General features: G+C 38.1%; 7 protein-coding genes and 2 non-coding genes across 12 annotated transcripts; 6 read left to right on the top strand and 3 right to left on the bottom strand.

Moving 5' to 3' along the window:
* Positions 1-1,577: 1,577 nt before the first annotated feature.
* Positions 1,578-5,036, bottom strand: LOC126786162 (inositol transporter 4-like). Of its 3 annotated transcripts, none has more exons than XM_050511902.1 (6): positions 4,762-5,036; positions 4,160-4,342; positions 3,568-3,974; positions 3,334-3,441; positions 2,524-3,129; positions 1,578-2,327 (listed from the first exon to the last, which is right to left on the bottom strand). In XM_050511902.1, the coding sequence occupies exons 2-6, from the start codon at positions 4,290-4,292 to the stop codon at positions 1,824-1,826; spliced, it is 1,758 nt and encodes a 585-aa protein (XP_050367859.1). In that variant the 5' UTR covers positions 4,293-4,342; positions 4,762-5,036; the 3' UTR covers positions 1,578-1,823. The 3 variants fall into 3 exon arrangements, with proteins under 3 accessions (XP_050367859.1, XP_050367860.1, XP_050367861.1); XM_050511903.1 differs by having other exon boundaries at positions 4,160-4,337; XM_050511904.1 differs by having other exon boundaries at positions 4,160-4,332.
* Positions 5,037-8,246: 3,210 nt separating this feature from the next.
* On the top strand, positions 8,247-9,977 carry LOC126786128 (ras-related protein RABA5a). The gene is made up of 2 exons (XM_050511848.1): positions 8,247-8,858; positions 9,399-9,977. Exons 1-2 carry the CDS (start codon positions 8,519-8,521, stop codon positions 9,731-9,733), a joined length of 675 nt encoding a protein of 224 aa, XP_050367805.1. The 5' UTR covers positions 8,247-8,518; the 3' UTR covers positions 9,734-9,977.
* Positions 9,978-10,586: 609 nt separating this feature from the next.
* LOC126788545 (putative yippee-like protein Os10g0369500) lies at positions 10,587-12,233 on the top strand. The gene is made up of 3 exons (XM_050514546.1): positions 10,587-10,824; positions 10,993-11,101; positions 11,790-12,233. Exons 1-3 carry the CDS (start codon positions 10,682-10,684, stop codon positions 11,871-11,873), a joined length of 336 nt encoding a protein of 111 aa, XP_050370503.1. The 5' UTR covers positions 10,587-10,681; the 3' UTR covers positions 11,874-12,233.
* A 1,051-nt stretch (positions 12,234-13,284) lies between these two features.
* On the top strand, positions 13,285-16,809 carry LOC126786674 (thymidine kinase a-like). Its single transcript, XM_050512571.1, has 4 exons — positions 13,285-13,642; positions 15,759-15,903; positions 15,997-16,118; positions 16,222-16,809. Exons 1-4 carry the CDS (start codon positions 13,326-13,328, stop codon positions 16,472-16,474), a joined length of 837 nt encoding a protein of 278 aa, XP_050368528.1. The 5' UTR covers positions 13,285-13,325; the 3' UTR covers positions 16,475-16,809.
* On the top strand, positions 13,839-15,663 carry LOC126788434 (pentatricopeptide repeat-containing protein At4g16470). Its single transcript, XM_050514428.1, has 3 exons — positions 13,839-13,866; positions 13,963-15,513; positions 15,595-15,663. Exons 1-2 carry the CDS (start codon positions 13,839-13,841, stop codon positions 15,252-15,254), a joined length of 1,320 nt encoding a protein of 439 aa, XP_050370385.1. The 3' UTR covers positions 15,255-15,513; positions 15,595-15,663.
* A 936-nt stretch (positions 16,810-17,745) lies between the features above and the next one.
* On the top strand, positions 17,746-17,835 carry LOC126789682 (small nucleolar RNA SNORD96 family). The gene has a single exon (XR_007671596.1). It is a non-coding gene; the product is annotated as a small nucleolar RNA SNORD96 family (small nucleolar RNA).
* A 30-nt stretch (positions 17,836-17,865) lies between these two features.
* On the top strand, positions 17,866-17,955 carry LOC126789681 (small nucleolar RNA SNORD96 family). The gene has a single exon (XR_007671595.1). It is a non-coding gene; the product is annotated as a small nucleolar RNA SNORD96 family (small nucleolar RNA).
* Positions 17,956-19,271: 1,316 nt separating this feature from the next.
* On the bottom strand, positions 19,272-21,025 carry LOC126789403 (pumilio homolog 12-like). Its single transcript, XM_050515551.1, has 5 exons — positions 20,848-21,025; positions 20,259-20,721; positions 19,990-20,149; positions 19,744-19,907; positions 19,272-19,644 (listed from the first exon to the last, which is right to left on the bottom strand). Exons 1-5 carry the CDS (start codon positions 21,023-21,025, stop codon positions 19,272-19,274), a joined length of 1,338 nt encoding a protein of 445 aa, XP_050371508.1.
* Positions 21,026-22,553: 1,528 nt separating this feature from the next.
* Positions 22,554-23,895, bottom strand: LOC126789484 (uncharacterized). 2 transcript variants are annotated; one of them, XR_007671529.1, is made up of 4 exons: positions 23,583-23,895; positions 23,061-23,460; positions 22,852-22,958; positions 22,554-22,748 (listed from the first exon to the last, which is right to left on the bottom strand). XR_007671529.1 is itself a non-coding variant. In XM_050515647.1 (3 exons), exons 1-2 carry the CDS (start codon positions 23,833-23,835, stop codon positions 23,249-23,251), a joined length of 465 nt encoding a protein of 154 aa, XP_050371604.1. In that variant the 5' UTR covers positions 23,836-23,895; the 3' UTR covers positions 22,762-22,958; positions 23,061-23,248. The 2 variants fall into 2 exon arrangements, 1 of the variants encoding a protein (XP_050371604.1); XM_050515647.1 differs by lacking the exon at positions 22,554-22,748 and having other exon boundaries at positions 22,762-22,958.
* Between the last annotated feature and the right edge of the window lie 404 nt (positions 23,896-24,299).

Genomic DNA, 24,299 nt, shown 5'->3' with positions numbered 1-24,299 from the left:
GCGGAAGCGTTGGCTTCCAAATTGGAAGCGTGATTCATTCCCTTCCTCTATTTCATCAATCAATGTCTTGAGTCTCTTCTTGTCGTCTCATCTTCTTTCAATTTCTTCAAGCGGTTAAAGATGAATAATATCAATTGATCTAATGTGTCATAGAAAAGAGAAAAGTTGGGGAGAGATATAAAGAAAATCTTGACGAGATAGAGAGAAGATGAACATTTTTTTTATTCAATTTCATCTAGTGATGTCTCTTGAATTGCACGTGGCAAATATTTTCACACTATATTGGACCTTATTTTGTTTGAATTTTGAAAGGAAGCTTTAATATTGCTATAACCAAGGATAATCATGGTTTAGAAAATAAGCTATTAATAGTTATCAAGTTATTTTAAAACTGGATAAAATAATAATAAAAATAAAAGATAAAAATAGTATATAATATATATTTATTATTCTGACGCTTCCAAAACGCACCCGCTTCGTTAATTTTTGAAAAAAATCGCTTCTGCGTTTCCAAACGCTTCGCTTCCACGTACCCGCACCCGATTCCATCATGCATCCTAGTGCGGAACTATCTATACTAGCTCTGATTCAAATTAAGTAGATATTCAACTACTTGCTCAAAAACGAAAATCAACATTGAAACATATATGGAGTTATGTGTGCCTTACGAAGTGACTGCTTGACAAATTCTTGTTCTTCAGCTGATCCCTTTCTTCATTATCTAATGACCCTGACCTCTAATTGTTGATGCTGAAATTCCTAATGTAGATGAAAGAAGGAAGTTCAGTTGTTGATAATACAAAGAATCATAGTGTTTGTATTGGATACAAATGAAAAGAGTAGATTGGAAGAGCTTGTGACTGTTATATAGATACTATTGCTTTCGAAATTGTAGGATTCTCTTGGCTCATCATATTTTTCTCCACCTCAGTCCTTCTTGCTCATATCCCCTTAAATTTCGTCAGCTACTGACAATGAGATCGTGCATTGACCAATTTAAATTGGGAGAAATTTTGTATACCGTCCAGTCATTCAATACGTTGTCAATTTCTGTCATGTGTAAAAATATTATAGCTACATTACTACATGTGTAAACAATGTCAATATGGTCTGACGAACAAAAAAAGAAGAGAATATCAATATGGAGAGAACAATAATGTTCGTTTATTGTAACTAGACGTGTACATGCATATTTGGTATGCTAAGCATGCACTCAATTATGGGTTTGAAATGAGGTTTAACTCCTCAATCACTTTAAAGTCTAGAATGGGATTCAAACCCATGCGCCTTAGACGAACTCGGCCATCTTGACTTCAATGTCAAGTAGCTCCAAAAGAAATATATCTAAAATTTATATAAGAACACAAAGGAAATTCAATTAGAAAAATATTTGATGAACTGTGTGATTGATCAAAATTTCCGCGGGTCTAGCATATGAGAAGAATACTTATGAATCCATCTGTAGTATGGGAGTGACTTTTGGGGCTATGAATTTTGTCTCACTCAGCTGAATATCATAATCTAAACCAACTCATCACACTAGGGATGTCTGATGTGCGCTACAGCGCTAGGCTTACTTCACAATTCAAATCACTAAATTGATCAAGACCAACCAAAATAAGATAAGATTATTCCTAAATACAATCACTAATGCCTTTCAAGTTCAAACAGCCATAATATAAACCAGTGGCATAACTTGATCATCTGTGTAGTTCTTGTAATCACATGTACTAATGCTGCAGTCTCAAACAAACACCATACACTAAACAAAGACCTTTCTACTCAAACCTTATTAGAATCACCACGTTGGGATTGTTGGAATATCAATGTTCAATAGACTTGGTTTCTTTGATTTCCTTGGATTCTATAACTTCCTTGTGCTTGGAGGCAAACAATTTTGGTCTGTATCCTTTCTTAAGCAACCTCTCAACCTCCTCAAATTGCATCCCTTTGGTTTCAGGAACCAGGAAGAAAATGAATACGAGTCCAATGAGTGAAAAGCCAGCAAAGAGGAGGAATGTGCCTGCAGAACCCAAAGCATGTGTGAGGGTTAAAAATGTCTCACTCACAATCAGATTGGCACTCCAATTGGACACTGCAGCAATGCCTCCACAAGTGCCTCTGTATCTCAAAGGGTATATCTCTGAGTTCACAATCCATGGTACAGTTCCCATTCCAGGCGCGTAGATAATCATGTACAATCCCAGAAGGATCACTGCAAAGAATCCAATTTTACTTGGACAACCTTTTGTGTACCAGACACGATGCTCTCCGCCACATGCATTTTTCAAGCCAACATTTGAAGCCACGCAAGCTCCCGGAGCATACTGTTATCAATTAAGCAAAGAACAACATATCAATAAGGTTACAAATCACCAACAGGACATAAGTAGAGTTGATTTGGAGAGAGTGAAGAAGTATGGTACAAATACTCATAAATTTGATAACCCTTATCTAACACACCAAAGTAGAATAAAGAAAGCAATTTCACAAAAGAAAGTGAAGTAGCTCTTAGTCTCTTACTGCACTTGCACTATTAGAACAGAAGCCGCACTGAGCTTTCAAGCATGTCATGCAGTTCCATGAGGCTGGATTACGGGTAGACATATAAGCCGGACATGTGGAGTTGGTACCAAAATGAGTTGATTCCAAATTGCTAATACGAGGAGCATGAGATGCCGCCTCAAAAAACACCACAGATAACACCACCAAGCAAGTGATAATTCCCACCATAGAAATGATCATAAGCCTTCTCCTTCCGTATCTATCCACAAAGCACATACTAATTACAGTGCCAACAACATTGAGACCAGAAGTGATGAGGGAAAGTGCTAGAGCCGTTTGGTTGGAAGCAAATCCAGCAAACTGAACAATGGTTGGGCTGTAATACATGACAGTGTTGATACCCACAAATTGCTGAGCTACTTGGACTGTTATGCCAGCATAGAGTCCTCTTCGTACCACAGGGTTGCTGAACGCACCCTTTAGTTTTGCTATGATGCCATCACCAACATCTCCTTCCTCAGCCTTTTCCATTTCGACAGATTCATGCAATGCTCTCATTTCATCCTCAACCTCGTTCGCAGGATATATTTTCTCTAGGATAGCCCGGGCTTCACCTACTTTGTTCTGTTCATTATAACAAAAAAGACGCTGATCAGTTATTATACAATCAAGTACTTCACATAATATAACGACTCATGGAAGTCACCTGCAAATTAATCATAGGTTAAGCATTTCCCACATGATTAAGAAATTACCATAAGACCAATTAAGGTTACAAGTTCAAACTTAAAATACAAATTTATTAAGGGAGTCTTTGATCAAGATCACCTTTCTGTAAAGCCATCTTGGAGACTCTGGGAGTGAGAACATCAACGCAAACTGAACCACAGCAGGAACTCCAGCTACTCCAAGCATCCAACGCCAAGTTCCAGGAGCCTGAAATAGATTCACACCACAACAATCAACTACATTGATTAAACAGTGAACATGAATGTCAAAATAACGCACTGAGAAAATGTTCATGCTACTAGTGCAGAATGAATACATTGCAATGTTAGGTACCTTGGTGAAAGCAAGATTGATGAGGTACGACAAAAATTGACCTCCAGTAATTAGAAAACCATTTGTACTAACAAGGGCACCTCGGATTCTAGCAGGAGAAGCTTCAGAGATGTACAGCGGTGAGGTCATAGAAGCCATTCCCACTCCCAAACCAACCAGAATTCTTCCAATTATGATCACCCAAGGAGCTGGCGCAGCAGCCATGACTATTGCACCAATGAAGAACACAAAATCTGCACACAAAATTGACTTTCTCCGGCCAAGAGCATCATTCATCCATCCTCCAATTGCAGCGCCAAATATGGCACCGGCAACTGCCATACTCACAATGGTCTCCTGCAGCCATGTCTTCTTGTCAACGTCATCAAAGTCCTCACGAATGTACAGCAATGCCCCAGAAATCACACCTACAAAACATTACCCCATAAATCAACATCTACGATTGTTGACAGGCACATAAAACACATTTTTTCAGAAATCACATCGAATGTAACTCAAGTAACACAACCGTAACTCAAACAATACACTTTAACCGAGTCAAGAAGACCTCTTTATTAATCAACTTACTATTGTTGGGGTTGATATCACACACCTGTATCGTATCCGAAAAGGAGGCCTCCAATACCGGCCGAGAGGGCCAGACGCATAATGTAAGGGGTCTTCCATGTTGTTCTCCAACACTCTGTGAACTCTGTCTTACTAGCAGCCGGGTGTCCACCTTCCATTTACTTGCTTGTACAACCGGCTAGCTAGGTAGTGATCTCACTGTTCTACACTAAAATTATACTATCAATCAATCACTAGCAGATCAGCATATGTGAAAAGGAAATTAGAAAATAAAACTTCTCCATCCAAACAAGGAATTTCAATCAGGTGAAAATATACGATTACATATTCCTGTCATTAGGACATCAAGATCTGCCATGAAAACACCAAGATCAATGAGAATTACATTGAATATTCTTTCTTCCTTACAGTCTGTGAAAGAAGCTGCATGTTCCGGCTCAAACCTTCCTTAATTTCCTTCTTCCACAAGACCAGAATAATTTTTTTGGGCAGAAATCAATCCCATTTGAATTGTACTCACAAATAATACAACAAAAATTCGATTATCTTTTTACATATAATTGGTAAAGAGTGAAACTTTCCAATATCAAAACCATGAAACAAGCATGCTAGAAACAACAAAATTACCTGGTATGTTCAAGTACTCTCTTTTCTGTTTGCTTCTTCTTCTTCTTCTTCTTCTTGTGGAATATGACTTTGGATCCGCCTACCACTCTTATAATCTGTGTTGGATGAAGCCAGGCCAATCTCTGTCTTTATGGTTTTTGATATCCAGATAAAAATAGAGAAGTATTTCCTTATCGTTCACAGTTTCCATAGAACGCAGACATTTAAGGAGCGCAGAGTAAGGTGGACTCTTCGAGTATCATTAATTGAAGAGGAGAGTAATTACCTTTCTGCAAAAGGATTCTGGATTGGATAAACCGATAAAGGCAAAGGATAATGACAATTCAGTCAATCTTGTCAGCGTGAAATACTTATTAAATTACCATATTGAAGAAAAACGTAATGCAATCCGTTTCTCATCTCATCCTTATTAAGTAACAATATTTGAGAAAATATATGATTATGAATAATTCTGAGTTTGAATTATCTCCAGCACTCTATGTCAAGCTGACAAATGGACACAGGCGGGTACAAAAGATGAGCAGTCATCCTATGATTAGCGGACATGTAGTCGGGTAGGACCAAACTTTCGATTCTGGGAACTGTGTGGAATATTTTAGAACACTAGTAGTTTGAGATCAGAGCCACAAAGAACAAAGACTCGTACTTTGAAAATTAGTTTCAGTTTGTTTTGTAGTTGAATTCTATTTCCTTGACATAACCCCAAAAGCCACGCAGTTCGTCCACTTTTACTCAAATGTGTTCAAAATTACGTTTGTATCGTAATAAACTCTTGACGAGTTGACGTGTAGTTGAGTCTTCCAGTTTGGCCGGATACAAACTATTTCGGAGAAAAAAAATGACACAACCTCTAATCGCTTGAACTAAAATTAAAAGAAAAGAAAAACAAACCTCCTTCTCATCATGAGATTTAAAGGAGTTTTATCCCATTACACTTCCCCCTCTCTTTCCATAAAATGCAATGGTCCCTTGTTAGAAAAATTTGAATGGAATCTTTTTTTCTTGGATAATTATGGTTCATGAAAGCGGATGGGGTTTTGATGATAAAGCATGCACGTAAGGATTGAAAAGGATACATGTGCAATTCTGGTATGCATCTCAATAATTAGGGAGGGAATATCAGTTTGTAAATGAATCATACCCGAATAATTAGAAAGGGAATACTAGTTTGGGAATGAAACGCGTCCTAATTTAGAAGCAAACACAAAGACCAAAATAAATATTTCACCAGAAACAGATAAATTACCTGAAAGTTACGAGGTAGAAAAAGAAGAAGATACAGAGAACCATAGGATTGGCAGAGGTAGAGGTAGAGAAAAAGGCGAAAAGACAATGTATGTAATATTACATGATGAGATTGAAAAACACAACTTATATGCGTAAATGATCATCAATGTGTTTGGATCCTTATTTGTTTGCAATCTAGATGAACAACTGCTCAACAACTCTCATAAATCAAATTGCATCACCCTTGCAACGAACGTGTGAATGAAATTAATTGGATATTACTTTGGTGGTTGAAACAATCCCGTCATCATATATGTACATCAATAAATAGAAGAATCCGCGGAAATGAAGTCACAATCTTTGTTGGTCAATTAATCTGTATTCAATTGCGAACAATTGTGGCTGAAATTATATCATATGATTAAACAGTGGAAAACAAAAATATTCTAAAATTCAATCCACAGTTATGACTTTTGAGTGTTTGGATTTGTGTAAGTGTCGCAACTTTGAGTCTAGATTGATGACGGTATGCAGTCGACTTCGATAGTGATTTGGTGCTCGGCTTTAGATCAACTAACTGATGATGGCTGCATTAGGAGGAGGCCGTACCATTCGGTGATTACGCAGTGTTGGTTCGGGGTGTTGGGGGAACTTTCTTTGAGTAAGTGCTTATGGAGTTGGTAAAATAAGATTACCGTCTTTACATACAGTTGTTGAAAAAACACTTGCGTACAACCTAGTATGTATTCGTGTGTTCGAATTATATTTTGTTTGTCTACTTTTCACAATATAAATAAATTTTCTAATTGTTTAAAATTTAATTAAACTAATAAAGATAATGTTTGCAAAAAATTGATGTAAATAAAAATCGTCTTCATAGTCGATTGCATCAAACAAATTGACAGTTGATCATGAGACTACTAACTTTCACTATAACCGTTCATTTGTTTGATGCAATCGACAAAACAAACGATTTTTGTTTATGTTGATCTTTTATAGAAATGATATTTAGTAATAAACTAAACAGTTAAAATCATGTATTTGTATTCTTAAAGTGTGCAAATGAGTGAGTTTGGACGCACACGTACATACCAAGTTATACGCAAGTTTTTTTTTCAACAAACATGTTGGCACAATTTGTTTTTGAGTAATTATTATGTGTACCCGCCACACCACGTGACACTGCCATGTGGTGTATCGAGTCAATCATTATACGTCATGGTATAATTAACATGCATACGGTGAAAATGACAAAAGTTAATTTACATATAAGAACCAATTAAAAACATCACAATAAAAAATAGACTAATAATATTAAAATAATATGTCACGTGAAATATGTTGCGTGTATATAAAATAATTTCTCATTTGTTAAGCGATTTAATTTCACCAAAATTGAGTCAACTGTAGCTAAACTAAAAAGGGTGTTCGTTACTGTTACGGTTTCCACGTTGAAAGTTGAAAGTGGGAAGAATTAAAAACAAGACGGAAAACTCCTCAAGTGTTAGAGACAATACCGAAATTGCCTTAATCAATCGTTGTCCTCGTTCTTCCCCTCCACTTTGTCCGATGTGTGCTTCTGACGACCCTCTCTTCTCCCATTATCATCTCCGTTGGCCTCCTCTCGCCCTTCTCCTCCGATCTCCGTCGTTGACTGCCGTCGATCACCACCCTCCACGGTCTCTACGTTTTTCCATAATGTCTCAACTCCTTAGATTTGTATTCCCACATGGCTCTCTCGAATCTCCCAATGTCAATCTTTTATTTACTTCTTGCAATTTTAGATTGTCATTGTCATCAATGTGACCTTTTGTGTGTTATTTGCTTTTGGATTTTTGAGGATAAAATGGTTTAACGGATCGGGTTATGGCAGGTTTGGAGCTATTGATCCGTTATCGCTCTGCAGTCTGGTAATTCTCTACATTTTGATGTATGTATTTATATATCAGTCAATGATCAATGTGGTGTTGATGATTCAAGTAAAATGCATTCATGTTCAATGAGGTTGTTAAGGGGTTGGTATGCAATTTAGAATTTTGTGGTCAGTCATTGCAACCCCGTTGTGGTTAATTTTCAGGTTTAAACCTTGAAGCCTTGATTAGGAGGGAAATCTGGAGTGGGAAGGAGGTCAAATAAGAGTTTGAGGTATTAATGATAGCCTGTATGAGGATGAGGCTAAAGTACTGATCTTTACAGAAGAGTGATTAACTAGCTTCCCTTTTGACATTTGATCTGTGCTATGTTTGTGGTGCAGGATTTGGCCCTAAAGCTTTTCGGGTTTAGACTAGTAGTTAAGCCGAGAGAAGTTAGTATCTTTGCTCATACCTCAGAGCTATGTAATGTAGGCGGCTTCAGATACTGTTTATGCTGTGCTCAAGTAATTGTGGAAAAGTTTTGCTCGGCATATTCCCTGCCTGCCTTGCACTCTTCCTCTGTCAAACCATATTCTTGTTGTACAGACCTTGAGGAGCCATTGAGTTACCTATTAGTAATATGGTCTTATAGATCGTCAACTCGTTGGAATTGGAAAATGGCTTTTCATTCCGAGGAAGAAAAGACTGAGGATTATCTTTTCAAAATTGTTTTGATTGGTGACTCAGCTGTTGGTAAATCTAATTTGCTTGCAAGATTCGCTAGAAATGAGTTCTTCCCTAATTCAAAGTCGACAATAGGTGTAGAGTTCCAAACCCAAAAGATTGTTATTGATGGTAAAGAAGTCAAAGCACAGATATGGGACACGGCTGGTCAAGAGCGGTTTAGGGCTGTTACATCTGCATATTATAGAGGTGCTGTTGGTGCTCTTTTGGTTTATGATATCAGTAGGCATCAGACATTTGATAGTATTGGCAGATGGCTCAATGAGCTCCACAGTAAGTGCTTATCACTGTCCCTTGATTTTGTTTTCTACTCTCTCTTTTCTTGTTCCAGTATATGCTTCCTTTCTAGGCTGTGTGTTTATCAAAGTGGCATTTTTTCCCTAACATAATCTTCATTCTTAACTTGCCTCCTGTCCAACATGAATTTATTATCACACATCCTATAAATTTGTATGAAATATTAGCTACCAAGGCATTGAAACATTGAAAAAAAGATTTTTGGGATGCTTCATGTTGTAGGCATTGGTTAGAGCAGTTGGGAATATTTCTTTAGCATTGAGGATAAACATTTGTCCTCCTCCAGAGGATATAATTGTGAGCGGTTATGTGCAGCACACCACAACAGTATCATTTAACAGTAGTTCAGATTGGATTCGAAAAGTAACTGCTTCAATTTTATTCATTGTGTTGATTTCTAGTTAGCTATCCTGTCAATCCATCCTGCTGTACCCAGTGGCCTAAAAGTTTTAATAGCATTTCCCTTAAATTGATGTGATGGACTGAGATTGATCAGGTGGATCTACTGTTGAACAGCTCACTCCGACATGAATGTTGTGACGATACTTGTTGGTAACAAGTCGGATCTCAAGGATGCCCGGGAGGTATCCACTGCTGAAGGAAAAGCCTTGGCAGAAGCACAGGGTTTATTTTTCATGGAAACATCTGCTCTCGACTCATCCAACGTTGCTGCCGCCTTTCAGATGGTAGTGAAGGAGATTTACAATATACTAAGTCGAAAAGTAATGATGTCCCAGGAGCTCAAGAAACAGGACCCTAGCTGGGTGGGGACTGGCAAGACGGTGGTCATACATGGAGACGAAGAAGCATCAAGTACAGAGCCTAAAAAAGGTGGGTGCTGTTCATCTTAGAAAGCTAAACAACAAATGAGGTCTGGATGGAATTTTTTGGCGGGTCTTACATGCCTCTTCGCTCCACTCAAGTTCCTTGCATTCCTTCTCCATTTGATCTGATTTTTTAAATTTGTTTAAATGTTTATTTAAGGAACATGTTTTCACTCTCTCTGGGTGGAAGAAAAGAAAATTGAAGTACATGTAATGATGTAAATGATCTGACGGAGGATTACAAAGCTTATACAGTGTTCTGTTTCTTTCCCATCCTTGTGCACTGTATTTCTCACCATTTCCCGTTCATCTTTTGATAATGCTGTATTTTACTCGGTTCACCTAAAAAGTCTTGCTTTAAATCTAGTCAATTTCATTCCTTTATAATCATAGACATCAAAAAAGTCGAGTTGCACAAGTAAAACTACAAGGATTTTTTTTTCAATGATGAAATAATACTCAAAGAAATACCACAACACAAAGCCCTGAGGACGTCTCTTTCCAGCTGATCCAAATGAAACGTTTGGAACAAATAGAGGGGGAGAGCATGAAACCAAATCAAAGGCCCAGGAATTTAGTGAGCACAAATAGCTAGTTTGTCTGCTACAAAATTTGCCGCACGGTGAACATGCCTGAATATGATGGACTGGAACTAGGAAGGTAGATAAGAAATGTCCATACAAAGAGTAAAATGCAAGGATTTGGTATGTTGTGCATCAATGTATTAATATGATAAATTTTTTCTCGAGCTAATGTACGGCACACTGGAAAGACAAGTATATCCCTTTGTAGAAGTACCTTCAATATACACTTATACAGTGTGACTTGTCGGGTTACCATTGCTGTCTAGTCCCGCCTATTATTGGTTGGAACAAGATCAAGTGTTAAACAACAAACAACAACATAAACGAACAGACAAACATCTGGATCGAAGGATAAAAAATCGAGGGAATCGAATTGGGGAATTTGGGCTTGATGGGAAGGCTATTCATAGAGTCAGTGAGTGGCCCGAAGATCTTCAAATGCAAGTGTTGCGAGGTGGACACTGCCTCCCACAGCGATATCGTTTCCAAGGATTTTCAGGGCCGTCTCGGCAAAGCCTACCTCTTCAGAAATGTGTAAGAACCTTTTTTTTTTTTCATTCACTTCTGGGTTTCAGATTCTTGTTTTTCCCATCATAGATTGAGACTTTAAGAGCTTATGGTTTTGGGTTTGTTGCTCATTAAGTTTGTGATGTGAGAAGATGAAGTCGTTAGTTTTTGTACTGATTGTTTTTCTATTTCCAGGGTGAATATATCTCTTGGGCCTATTGAAGAGCGGTATTTGATTAGTGGATTGCATATTGTGAATGATATTTACTGCAGCTCTTGCCAACAAATTCTGGGTTGGAAATATGTAAGTTCTAAACTGTTGTCCAATTTCTTCTCCTAAGTCCTTAGTGTTAAGCATGATCATAGTATTTCTGAGTGAACTTGTCACCCATTTTCTTGTAATTGGTCAATAGCTCAATGCTATATTGCTATTTATTTGAACTCTCTCATATTCAGTGTTTTCACATTATGCAATGTGGTTTTTAGGGATCTTAGACTTTTCAATGTGGTATTACTCTTACTGAAGTAGCATCTTGGGTGTAATGATAATATGATATTATACTTGGATCTTTTATGCGTTTATGTGATCCTGGTGATGGTTAAAGCATGATCTTTAAAGTTGCCAGCATTCTGTTATAACGAAATCATTTGAAAACCCGAAGAATTACAACTCTTGTGAGGATTAATGGTGATTTTTTCGTTCTGTTGTGACTACTGCTAAATTTATGGGTGTATTTTTATACTTCAAAACAGCAATAGCAGTATCCTATGATGAATGGATTTGACTTGCTCACATCTTTCGTACTTAATTTCGGATGCCATTCACTGAGTTCAGTTTCTGCCAGTCTCATTTTCCTAATTTTGTATAAATTTGCTCACATCTTGTGGTCTAACTTTATCAATCGGACAGTATTAGATGCTGTTTACTTTGTTCTTGTTCTGGTTTTAGCTAACTGTTTGTGGTATTTCACCTCTTTTATTGATGATCCTAGGAGAAGGCTTATGAGCCAAGTCAAAAGTATAAAGAAGGAATGTACATACTGGAGAGGGAACGGCTGCTGAAGGAGAGGCGGTGATGCCATTGACATTAAAAATTTGCAAGATAGAACAAACATCTCTGTGTAATAATAGACTGTTAAAAGTAGGTTATGTAAGTAGACAGTGGTTAAGTAGCTTGTGCGAGATTATGATTATGAGAACCAAAGCACAAGTGTAGTGTTTAATATAGAGGATCGCTCGATTTGTGTTTTCCAGAGGGATCTTTAGAAAACTGGGGGAACATCGTGTGTCATATTTTGTAGCTTAATGATACTGCTTAACTCGGGTACTAAGTTGCCCACATTTTACCTATCGGCTAATATTCTGTTCTATGATTTATGTTGAGAACATAAGCAACTATAGATTTGGATGGTTGTTCTTCAGATGGAATGGAAGTAGTGACTTGCAAGGCTGAGAGTCTTAATAGCATCTCCAATGATATAGTTATTTTGATCTAGTCAAATTTGAATTTGACTTGTGATATGGCCAAGTTATTTTTGACATGTTTCTTCTCTAACAATTGTGTCAAATAATATCAATATTTAATTTTCTTTTGACATTCAGAAGAGAATTTAATATCAATAATTCAATATGTAAGGAAGAGAGAACAAGATGGAGAGGAGTGTGAAATACTAAACAAAGAAATGATTAGAGAAGCTCAGCATGTCAAATTTGACACTAAAGGGCTTGATGTCAAATCCACATAGGATATGACACAATTATTAGAGATGAGTTGCTAAGTCAATTGTTACCGTTAGAGTGTCCACATGTCATTTGACATTATGGTTAGAGATGCTCTTGATTATGTACGTTATGACATTTTAAAATCATCCTAAATCAATAGTCTAGACATACATGAGCTTTTCGATCCTTGAACATGGTCAAGTGCTGTCTTAGTGACTATATGAGCTTAACCAAAGGAAGATTACAACTTGTAATTGTGTATCCCGTTTGCTATCTAGTTCAACATAACCTATGAACTGGTTGGATTTGGAGAGCAGTCCCAAACATACCGTATTTGGTTCTAGAACAAAGGGTATTGGGCAATCAAACTCACCTCACCCCACCTTTACTTTTGATGTTCAATAATCAGGTCAAACGAAAAACAAGTTAGTTTGTCCAAACTATAAAATTCTTGGTCACCGTCTCACACACTCACCCATGATCAGATGAACATCTCCTACAGAAATCAAGAAAAGTGATGGTGTCTTTGATTCCGCAAATTACTAATTTGCAATTTTGCACAATAGAAGGAAGATAGATGTCTGTTTTGATTTTTTTTTTCAATAATCTCCAAATAAAAACCTAGCTTCCTAGCAGTAGCAAAAGATCAAAAATCCAAAACTAGGCGGAAGCTAGGCGGTTCTTCTCTTTTTTGGTTGAAAAATATACAATATGAGAAATGGGTGGATTCTTTTTCCCTATATAAGCAAAACCCTTAAACCCTTTGCTCTCTCTCTCTCTCTCTCTCTTTCTGAAGGCAGAGATAGATGTTAGCTATTTCAAGGATGAAGGCTCTCATCTCAACCCACTGCATCCCAAAGACCTCACCTTTATCTCTCTGGAAATCAATCCCATCCTACCCACCAACCCATTTCAAAACCCCCAATTCTCTCCAACTAAAGCCCATTACTTTTTCTCCCTATGCATCCCTCTCTTCCGAGATAGCTCCCACCGGCGCTGCTGAAATGGACGCCGCTTCTCGCCGCCAACGCTCCGGTGAGATTCACGTCATCGTTGGCCCAATGTTTGCCGGAAAGACCACCACGCTTCTTCGCAGAATGCAATCCGAGAAAGGCGATGGCAGGTTTGACCCTCCACCTGAGATTTCTTGTGGGTTTCAGTTTTGGTGCTGCTGTTTCTATTCTGAATATAAATCATTTGGTTTAGGCAGAAAGTTTAAGCTTTTATATAAAGTACTAAACTTTATATAATTCTAGAGTTATGAGCTGAATCATTGGGTTTGATATGGCATTAGGCTGTATTGCTTGGTTCATCTTTGAATGGATTTGCATGTATATGTTGTATCTTGTATGTAGAGTTTGCTTATATAGATTAACCAACTCGTGAGGAACTCTGTGGGGATCGGATCGATTCAGTGCATATATCATCAATAAGATATTCCAGCTTTCAGGTCAGGCCCCAAATGCGTATACAAGCTGGATAAAACTTTGAAGGGACTCTGTTGCTCAGGAAGATTGGCAGAAGCTGTTGGGCTATTGTGTCGTACAGGAGTCAAGGCGGAACCAGAGACTTATGCTCTTCTGTTGCAAGAAAGCATTATTTGGAAAGAGTATATGAAAGGAAAAAGAATTCATGCTCAAATGATAGTTGTGGGATTTGTTGGAAATGAATATCTGAAGACCAAGTTGTTGATCTTGTATGCAAAATCAGGGAGTTTAGGAACCGCTCACTATTTGTTTGATAACTTGCTCAAGAAAAGCTTGGTTTCATGGAATGCAATGATTGCAGGGTATGTGCAAAACGGGCAAGAATATGTGGGGTTGAGTCTTTATCACAAGATGAGACAGAGTGGTTTTACACCAGACCAATATACCTTTGCTTCAGTTTTCAGGGCATGTTCTACTTTGGCAACTCTGGAGGATGGGAAGCAAGTTCACGGTGTCATGATAAAATGCCACATTGTAGGGAATGTTGTAGTCAATAGTGCCCTCATGGATATGTACTTTAAATGTAGTGATTTATCTGATGGGCATAAGGTATTTGACACATCTGAAATTAGGAATGCCATTACGTGGACTGCTCTAATATCTGGGTATGGTCAACATGGAAGGGTCCAAGAGGTCTTAGATTATTTTCACAGGATGAAAGCTGAAGGTATCAGGCCAAACTATGTTACTTTTATTGCACTTCTTTCTGCATGTAGTCACGGAGGTTTGTCTGATGAGGCTTGGGAATATTTTTCTTCCATGACAAGAGATTATGGAATTCAGCCAAGACGCCAGCATTATGCAGCTTTGGTTGACATTTTAGGACGTGCTGGGAGGTTAGAAGAAGCCTATGAGTTTGTTATGAACTCTCCTTGTAAGGAGCACTCAGTGATGTGGGGTGCTTTTCTTTGGGCTTGTAGAAATCATGGAAACAGAGACTTGTTGAACCTTGCAGCAAAGCAGTACTTTAAACTGGAAGCAGAGAATGCTGGAAAGTATGTCGTCTTGTCTAATGCTTATGCCACCTTTGGGCTGTGGGACAATGTTGCTAAGCTTAGGGCTAAGATGAGTGACACAGGGATGATAAAGGAGCCTGCCTACAGCAAACTAGAGCTTCAAAGGGAGACCCACTTCTTTCTTAAGGGTGATAAATATCATGAACGGTCCAGGGATATTTATGAGATGGTTGAATTGATTAACTACTCTCTAAAGGATTCAGGCGATGTTCTTTATGTAGGTGGGAGCTAATTCATATGAAATAGAGCTAATTTCCTAGAACCTATACCGTTTTTCTTGTCCTATAATCAACTCGACATATTGAAGCTTTGTACTTTAGTGATGTCTGACGTGAGTAAGATATCACAGCATGTTTAATTGGTATTCAAACACACCAAAGTACGAAGAATGGGGGACATTATTAGACTTCTGAAAGATTGATGTTTGCAATCTTAGTACTCTGCAAAGTTCTTGGTGGGATTCTTATGATGTTAGATAACAGCACACAGAGGTAGAAACTTTTTTATCTAAAGTGTCAACTATGAATGATGTTTATATGTTGTTACTTGAGGTGACTTCAGAATTCTTGTAGTGTACAGATTTCGGGTTTGTTTGATTCAAAAAGGCTTCAATGCACACATATGAACTAGATCTCTGACAAGGGCATGAATGAATATGCATACATAATTTTCATGCAGAGGGTATGTAGTCCTTAGTTTTAATACAGTTTTAATCATTAAATGTTTCCTTTGGCAGTAACGTTGCAGTAATCAAATCAAACAAGGATACAAGATATGGAATGGATTCAATTGTGACGCATGATGGGGTTAAATTGCCTTGCTGGGCATTACCTAATTTATCATCATTCAAACAAAAGTTTGGTCTTGATGCATATGAGCAGGTAATGACATTTTGTTAATAATCATATAACTGAAAATTTGTACGCTAATATACAATTTGTGATAATATATTGATAACCAGTATGCAATGACAGCTAGATGTAATCGGTATTGATGAAGCTCAGTTTTTTGGAGATCTTTATGATTTCTGCTGTGAAGCTGCTGATCATGATGGCAAAAAAGTAGTAGTTGCTGGACTAGATGGGGACTATTTGAGGTATTAGTAACTGCAGATATAGTTCTGGTGCCCAGTGCCTGTTCAATTCCTTTTTTCTTAGAATATTTTCATCTTTACTGATAAACTCGAATACTATTTGCAGGAGGAGCTTTGGTTCAGTGCTTGATATAATTCCCCTTGCTGATTCTGTAACCAAGCTAACATCTCGATGCGAACTTTGTGGAAAACCGGCTTTCTTCACATTACGGAAGACACAGGAGCTGCAGACTGAAGTGATTGGCGGGGCTGATGTATACATGCCTGTATGTCGACATCACTATGTAAATGGACAAGTAGCCATTCAAGCTGCACGAGTTGTCCTGGAATCTCGAGTTCATTGTGCTTCTTGTCTGTAGCAGCAACATTTGCTAGCCAGTGGGCTGTAATCTGTGTTCGAAACCTCTCCTCGCTTGTATTATTCGAAAGTTTACATGTTTGCTTGCATGGTCTGCAAGCATGTCGTTACTTATTAGCGCACGTTCTTTTGCTTCTTTGAAGAATGTATATATACTTGTCACCAAGCAAAGAATCTGTAACAAAATTGATATCTTAGTTTACCAAGGCATGTATTAGATCATTATCTCAATCTGTAATCTGGCCAGAGATGATGATCCCCTGGTCGCAGAGCTTGACCCTGTGATTGGTATGAATTCGGATATAATCGAATGTGAGATTTGGAAATGAAAACAAATGATTTGTGTATATTTTCATATAACAAGTAATGGGGTGTATTTGTGAATTAGGTGAGAGAGGGCGTGGGCCGGCTAGGCTTTCGTGGGCCTTTTTAGGACTGGACGGTTCACCTTGACAGAGAAAAAACCCTAAAGTCTCATCTAACGGTGCAAATCTGAAAGCCCTCACACTATAAATAGTCTTGCTCTGTATTCATCTCTCACATTCTCAATCAGGGTTTTAGGTCTGCGCCTCCTTCATCATACTTTCGTTTTGTTTAGGAACCAAGTTGTTGCTTTTAAGTAGCCAAGTTGTTTGGTTTGATTACTTGGATTGAAAACTCTCGTATTGAATTTGTGCTGCTTGAGCTTTGTGTAGGAACTTCTTCTGTTCTATTGTTGTTGTTCAACTGTGTTGCTAAAGATTTGTTCTTGCTGTGTTGTGATTCTGCGACGGGGGAAATTGATTCGTTCCCTTACTTAATGGAGCAAACTGATATTGATGTTTGCACATTCCAAAGTTAACGTCGAACATAAATGCTTTGCTGATGTTGATGGTCCTCTTTTGGGAGTTCCTCCGTCGGCGGAGCAGTCTCATATTCCATTGCCTTGTGGAGCGGCGTTGCTGCCTTTACCATTTGGGACTGGCCATGAGACAGACATGTCCAAATCTTTATTCTTTATTTTATTTTTGTTTCATCTTGTTATATGTTTTTGACGGGGGACCTTGATCAGTCCCTTTCTTGATGGGGCAGACTATATATAATGTCTGTACATTCCAAAGTTAACGTCGTAGATATATCTTGCTGATGTTGATGGTTCTCCTTGGGGAGTTCCTCCGTCGAAAAGTGGCCTCATATTCCATTGCCTTGTGGAGCAGCGTTGCTGCATTTACCATTTGGGACTTGCCATGAGTCATACATTTTCAAAACCTTGTGTGATTGAGTCTCTTTTTTTTGCCTCTGATGAGATCGGTTAACAAATACCATCTTTCGGGACTGATTGGCCTTACAAGCCTTGTTGACATTTCCGCTATTCTGAGGCATTTGTTTTCATTTGGTTGCTGCATACGATTTGAACCTGTGATGAAATCAGTTAAAAACACACCATCTTTCGGGACTGAATGGTTTAATGCCTTGTTGACATCATCTGCAATTCTGAGGTTCACTGTTTTATACTATATTTCTGAAGTTGCTATCTTTCAGGATGCACTGTAAGATTATTTTGGTGTATTTCTATTCAGTAGCACAAAGGTGGAAGGCGCGATGGTTTGGAAAAGGAGGGTTCTTTCAACCTGGCTTGCTCACAAAACACTGATGAGATTCAATATCCAAACAGTAATACTGGGCTCAATAGCAACCAACACTACCAGCATTCAGTGTCAAACTAGACGGTTAAATTAACCAAGCACTTTTGACTGTAGCAAATCATCAAGCCGGACATCCATGCAAACGTCGAATTATAAGCAACCAGAACAAATAGCAGTAATCATCAAACTAGACATCCATTTAAACGTCTAAGCAACAAGAACAAATAGCAGTAATCATCAAGTATGTTAAATATTTAGACTCCACTGGCCCAAGGATAAATTCGCATCAAACTAATCTCTAGAATTGATATGCCGTCCGACCTTGTGGAGTTGGAATCTCGTTTTGTTATCCTAACATGTTTTGTAATTGTAGGTAATGTGCATCTTTCTGATATGTTTGGATCCACATTGTGGTTTTGTGTGGGAAATTGTACAGTGTATATACGGATTTCTGTTAAATATCTGTTGATACTGATTGATTTTCTTGTTATGCTCAGTACAACGTTGGCCCAATTCACAGACCGATCGGGACGTCGGGGCGACATCATAAAAGGGCTCGAGATGATCCTCTGGCTCTTTCTTTACGAAACCTGCTCATACTAGTAGTTTTTTATTGAAAATGAATTTGCTGATCGAGTTCAGATAATATAAGAATCTTGTTTGTTAATTGGACTGTATAAGAATCTGTTTGGTTGATTGTAGCTCCTGTATATTGGTTTAGTCCTTTGGGAATGAATGAAATAATTGGACTGTATTTTTGTAGAAAAATTTTAGTATACCATATATATTATATATCTCACATTCGGTCAATTAGTTTGTATGCAGAAACAGCTAAATTGGTTTGTATGAATCAAATTGTTCCATATATGAATGTCTCCGGACATGGCCTTCAAAAACCAGCTAAATTGTGACAAAAGTGCCTTTGCCTAAGAACACGAATCTACAATAGAATACAAAAACAAATACGAGGTTACTATAGAAACTGTCTGTCACAGCCAAATCAAAAGAGAATCGACACGAACGATACAGTAGAGTATCACAACAGGCATACAGGCATAGAGACCTACAGCTATCAGCACTCTTGACGGTTAAAAGTGTTTCCTACAGTCATTTGGAAGCAGACGCATACAAATCTAATGCAGATCAAGTAGATATCCTGAGATCTATTCACAGTTACTCTAGTGGGATCCCATTGTGAATCAAACCAAGCACTTTCTTTCCAAACCCAAACATAAGCTCATTCGGATTCTTTAAGAGCTTCGACACAAGCATTTGATGAAGGGGACTCTTTGCGCGCTTTGTGCTCTTCAACGCTGTTTGGATCACGTAGTTTCCATATTGATCCCTTGCAACTTGACAAAGTTTTTCATACTCAAGAAGAACAGTTACCACATGAACCATCCCCGAAGAGTTTAAGCACTTCTCTACAACATGACTGCCACCTTTTTGTAGCGAGAGCTGAACATAAAGATCTCTCAGCTCCAAACATATGCGCTCACTGAAATTGGGATTGTGGAGTCCGAGGATGTGCTGAACAACAAAGTTCCTGAATAAAACAGTGTTATCAGCCAACTTAACAAGTCAATGTACAATAATGTAAAGCCACAGTTGAACAAGCAGCTAGAGAAAGAATTAAAAATCATACCCTGAAGGATCCTGAGAAAGGAATTTTGATTTGCTTGAGATCGCAGCTATGAGCTTCTCTCTATATGGAGTCTTACTGTTGGTGATGAACTCATTCAAGTATATACAACCCTTTTCATTCTGAGCCAATGGAATGCAATGATTTATAGCAGTTTCATAGAGTTTCTGCAATGATACCAAATTAGCTATATACTTGAAATAGTATGCACATGCATAGATTAAAAAGAGAGACCTTAAGCCAAGTTACCTGATTTTTCTCATTGTTGAGGTTTAAGCACTTCAATATAACCAAGGATCCTGAACGATTGGTCATCAATTCTTCGAATCCACTGGATAGAGCTGCTATCACGATGTCAATCAATGGTGATTTCTCAAGCACCTTGATCAGCCTCTGAACTGATTTAGAGCTGCACAAACAAGTCAAAAGAATCATTAATATTGATCTGTCCAGAAGAACTAAAAGCATAAACGGAAGACATATCTCTTGTGAATAGTCAAAAGAGATAGATTAGATACCCATATCTGCTGACTGATGTGTTGATGAGTAATCGGACATTCAAAGCTATCATTGCTACAATGCGGTGTAACTGGTTATCGCTGCATGACAGAATTAGCTTTGCAAAAAGATGATGTCCATTTGAATCATTCATCACCTCAAATAGGAAATTGTAAACACCTTCAAATATCTTAGTTGTTACTCTGGGGTCCTTCTTCAGCAAGCTATCTAGCAAGTTCTGTGAGCCAGATTGAGTCATTGCCATTTGAGCTATATTGCTGCTTCCCAGCATTGATTCATTGCCAAAGCTGCATTGATTCCCCATATTCAATATTCCTGAACTTTGATACCAGTTAATATTTGAATACATTCCACTCTTCTCAGCCACTTCATGAGATTGAAAGCCAGCATATGCGTCTAGTATAGGGTTACTATTCCTGGTCAAACTTAGCGCATTCAGGTTGTTAGAACCCAAAAATTGTCCTACAAAATCAACCATGCAAATATAAATTACAATAGACTCAAAGCAAACACGCATGTATACACATAAACACATAAACCTTTGTGATAAAACCCTAAGTGCATGACTTGTGAAGATGAAGGATTTACCTGCAGGGTTGTCACTTTGGCCGCTCCATATATCTTGTGAATATAATGGAACTGGAACAGAATGAGAATTTCCAAACCCGATTTCATGTTTGGGATAACCATAAGCCTCTGATTGTTGCTGGGGTTTGGTTGGAGAGACATTAGAAGACGAACCTGGTGAAGTATTGGTGTTGTCCATCGTTACCCCAAACTTGCCGAAATAAAGGCAAAGATCTTCTTCTTGAAACGAAGAATCACCCCAAGTTTTTTTCTGATTGAGAGATCCACAAGCACTGGTGCCGCCGGAAACCGACAACGAAATAGACATCCTTGATCACAACGAACGAAAGTGTAGCAGAAGAGCAGTGCACAAGTTTTTCGCGAAGATATTCTACCGAAGATACAGTACGTGCCTTGTTTTATAGGAGTGCCAAGTAGTCTCTTGAACAATAAAAAATAATGATTCGACTAGGATTTGTATTGTACATCTACAAATATATGGAGAGGATAAATACAAAGGCTATTCCTATTAGGAAAATCATACCCTATTTATCTGGGGAAAAAAAAAAAATCGGTGGCTTGTTTTTTATACAAATAAAATCGGTGCCTTATTTGAGGTTTATGCTAGAGAACAAGTATCGGGAAGATATGTTCGAGTAGGCCGAAAAATAATGTAGTGTGTAACCTGATTAACAAGCAACTGATCCCAAAAACGAGCTTATATGAACATTGAAAATAATCTAAAGAAAAGAAATCAACAATCCAGAACAAAAATGCTCAACAAAAATGCTTGCAACATCTGTATAATGAATTCCTTCAGAATCTGTTTACATGTATAGTCCCGTTCAAGGCCTCCCTTATAAATATTTTCCTTTCACCTAGTCCGAATCTGCCTGTAGTGGAGCACCAAACGATAGCTCCAGTTCATAGCTTTGCCAACTACATGTCATTTGAAATTGGATCAGCAATTTTTCTGGGAAGCTCTCCCCATTCTGTTAGAAAGCTCCACCTTGCAAGCTTGCAAATCTTCAAATATACTAAAGAAGTTACACAAACAGTGCATCTTCATATTTCTTTCCTCAACAGTGAGATTCAAGCATATTAACGTATATGCTAAATGAAACAAAACCAAAACAAAACAAAACGTAGGCATAGCAGGCACCGATTGTTAAACGTGTAAAAGGAATGTATGCTGAAAATAGCTCCTACTCACACAAGTTCCTTGCCTCCTAAATAACTCTATTCATGAATACCTCCTAGCTTAGGTTCAGGTGGTAAAGTGAATAAGTAAAAAGGGATAGAGTAGGCGAGATTTAAGGGTGAAAACAAGAACTCGATCAAGTTTTTTAGCACATGACAACCAACCATATTAATGGTTATGAATTTTGAGGTGAAAATTTTCGACCTTAGCTGGCTGCGCAGCCACACAGGCCACAATCGCTAATTGTTACAAACTCCAATATCTACCATGTGCTGATCATCAACAATGTCAGCAGCCAGCATTCTTGATGGCCTCTGAGACAAATATGAGTGATCCACATATCTCTCCCACAACTCCATACATTGTAGATAGGACAAGCTTATAAACTTTGCATCTTCAAGTAGGGAAGTGGAAGCAGTCTTAATTTCACTGCCTATACAATTTCATGGGGAGTGTAAATCCTTTTTATTTTTGAAATAGAACAGAACAATATATGACATCCATAAATTGCAGTTGTGCCTCAACAGTAAAGAAACACTGTGCAAGTATTTTATGAAGTTGACCTCAAAGATGATAACAAACATGGATGGAAACAAAAGATGAATGGTTTCTGACTTACAAGTCTGTAATCAACAACCGGTAAAGAAGAGCTGCAAAACATGCATTTTTCATGTGCAGCTAAAGCTTAACTCTCAACATTAGCCAATGGTGGGTGGTTATCCTGAAATGTGGCACCAAATTTCAGTGAGCAAATTGGTATTATATCAACTGATCATGCACACAAAGATCAACCACATTGCACATAAAAGGTAACTTTTAATTACCGCCCACGTTAGGTCCTTCAACTTCACCTCTGCAAGCGATAGTTTGTCCAAATTATAACTGTCATTACTAATCCCTTGACTTTCTCCCTGGGAATGACTTTGATCCACTGAATCAGAAGCGCAACACGAACAAAACGCAAGGTTGATTAATGACTGATATATGAGCATGTAAATAAAAATACAGGCAAACACAGAAACTACCAACTTACTCGTATTTTTTTCTATTACTTGTTGACCATTAACAGAAGCCTCATTAGAAGCAGTATTTATTGTCCGCGCAAGGCGCTTAACACGACTCAAACGTAGTCCATTTGGCAATCTTCCAGAATTAAAATCTCCATCTTGGAATCCTACTGCATGTAGTAAAGATGTAATCAAATTTACAAAAAGTTCCCACTTAAATTACATCCACCATAACACTAGAACACTGCCACAACTTACAAGACATATTATTAGCATCACTCTTTGCTACCTCCTCTCCAGTAATGCGGTGATCAGCAATAACCTCACTCCCTAACCGACTGGCCGATCGCGCAAGCCGCCTTACGTGACTCAACCGCAGCCGTCTGACGTTCAAATTAGAGGCTTTACACGCCACAGCATCCAGACCTGGTAAAAAACACAAAAGTGCACGGTAAATAAAATGCTGCCAGTAAATCATTGCACCAAGTAAAATGAGAGAAAACACTTACAGTGGGAGTAGTGCAAAGGCTGTAAGATCAAGTTTTCACCTTGAGTAACTTCTTGAACATCGCTCACAGCTTCATGGTTTCCACTGCTGATTTGATTGGATTGGACATCAGCTTTGGCATTTTCAGCTCTCAGTCTTCTGAGCTGATAGTTCCTACGACGCCGAGCGAGATGTCGTTCTCTTTGTTCAACCGTCATGGACTGCCTTCTCTGCCGGTCCCTAATACGGCGTCGTTCTCGCTCTTGCTCTCTTTGCATTCTGCGCAGCTCTGATCTATCTAACGTCTCCTTCATTGTTATCCTTTGGTCCAAAACATCCACCGGACCACTCCAACTCGTTAAATCAAAAACAATACTCGTCCTTCAATGATATTGAGTTTGATTTTGATTAAATCATCGATCAAAAGTTGAGGAACAAACAGAATTATCATATAAAATCAACACAAAGATTAGAAACTGGAAACATGATATTAATAATAATAAGTTGCAGTTAAAAGGGATGAAATATGTGAATTTGGAATGTAGGAAATGAATGAATATGAAGGGATACCTGGGATTTCATGATCAGATTAGGAGAGGCAAACAATTCGTGATTTGTACTGCTGCGGGGTAATTTTTTTTATTTCATTTTACTTTATCGTTTTTCACGGGGATTAGTAACCGTAGTTTCAGGAGAGTTACCGAGTGAGTGTGTCCATCTGTTTCGTTTCTAGTAGCAACACGCTTATAACTCTAGAAATTGTCTTCACGTTTTGTAA

Source organism: Argentina anserina, chromosome 3 (genome assembly GCF_933775445.1).
Source record: "Argentina anserina chromosome 3, drPotAnse1.1, whole genome shotgun sequence".
NCBI classification, from domain to species: domain Eukaryota; kingdom Viridiplantae; phylum Streptophyta; class Magnoliopsida; order Rosales; family Rosaceae; genus Argentina; species Argentina anserina.
This window is presented reverse-complemented; position numbering and strand designations above follow the sequence as displayed.

What these genes read in the sequence shown, in the direction of transcription:
- LOC126786162 (XM_050511902.1), bottom strand. Translation starts at nt 4,292, where the DNA reads ATGGAAGGTGGACACCCGGCTGCTAGTAAGACAGAGTTCACAGAGTGT. An exon ending in TCAATCTTGCTTTCACCAAG is followed by an intron (nt 3,442 to 3,567) that starts GTACCTAACATT and finishes AATCTATTTCAG; the next exon opens with GCTCCTGGAACTTGGCGTTG. An exon ending in GTTCTAATAGTGCAAGTGCA is followed by an intron (nt 2,328 to 2,523) that starts GTAAGAGACTAA and finishes AATTGATAACAG; the next exon opens with TATGCTCCGGGAGCTTGCGT.
- LOC126786128 (XM_050511848.1), top strand. Translation starts at nt 8,519, where the DNA reads ATGGCTTTTCATTCCGAGGAAGAAAAGACTGAGGATTATCTTTTCAAA. An exon ending in ATGGCTCAATGAGCTCCACA is followed by an intron (nt 8,859 to 9,398) that starts GTAAGTGCTTAT and finishes ACTGTTGAACAG; the next exon opens with CTCACTCCGACATGAATGTT.
- LOC126788545 (XM_050514546.1), top strand. Translation starts at nt 10,682, where the DNA reads ATGGGAAGGCTATTCATAGAGTCAGTGAGTGGCCCGAAGATCTTCAAA. An exon ending in GCCTACCTCTTCAGAAATGT is followed by an intron (nt 10,825 to 10,992) that starts GTAAGAACCTTT and finishes TTCTATTTCCAG; the next exon opens with GGTGAATATATCTCTTGGGC. An exon ending in AAATTCTGGGTTGGAAATAT is followed by an intron (nt 11,102 to 11,789) that starts GTAAGTTCTAAA and finishes TGATGATCCTAG; the next exon opens with GAGAAGGCTTATGAGCCAAG.
- LOC126786674 (XM_050512571.1), top strand. Translation starts at nt 13,326, where the DNA reads ATGTTAGCTATTTCAAGGATGAAGGCTCTCATCTCAACCCACTGCATC. An exon ending in GTCTTGATGCATATGAGCAG is followed by an intron (nt 15,904 to 15,996) that starts GTAATGACATTT and finishes ATGCAATGACAG; the next exon opens with CTAGATGTAATCGGTATTGA. An exon ending in CTAGATGGGGACTATTTGAG is followed by an intron (nt 16,119 to 16,221) that starts GTATTAGTAACT and finishes TACTATTTGCAG; the next exon opens with GAGGAGCTTTGGTTCAGTGC.
- LOC126788434 (XM_050514428.1), top strand. Translation starts at nt 13,839, where the DNA reads ATGGATTTGCATGTATATGTTGTATCTT. An exon ending in GCATGTATATGTTGTATCTT is followed by an intron (nt 13,867 to 13,962) that starts GTATGTAGAGTT and finishes AAGATATTCCAG; the next exon opens with CTTTCAGGTCAGGCCCCAAA.
- LOC126789403 (XM_050515551.1), bottom strand. Translation starts at nt 21,025, where the DNA reads ATGGACAACACCAATACTTCACCAGGTTCGTCTTCTAATGTCTCTCCA. An exon ending in CCAAAGTGACAACCCTGCAG is followed by an intron (nt 20,722 to 20,847) that starts GTAAATCCTTCA and finishes TTGATTTTGTAG; the next exon opens with GACAATTTTTGGGTTCTAAC. An exon ending in CTTTCTCAGGATCCTTCAGG is followed by an intron (nt 19,645 to 19,743) that starts GTATGATTTTTA and finishes TGTTTTATTCAG; the next exon opens with GAACTTTGTTGTTCAGCACA.
- LOC126789484 (XM_050515647.1), bottom strand. Translation starts at nt 23,835, where the DNA reads ATGAAGGAGACGTTAGATAGATCAGAGCTGCGCAGAATGCAAAGAGAG. An exon ending in TGTTCAAGAAGTTACTCAAG is followed by an intron (nt 23,461 to 23,582) that starts GTGAAAACTTGA and finishes GTTTTTTACCAG; the next exon opens with GTCTGGATGCTGTGGCGTGT.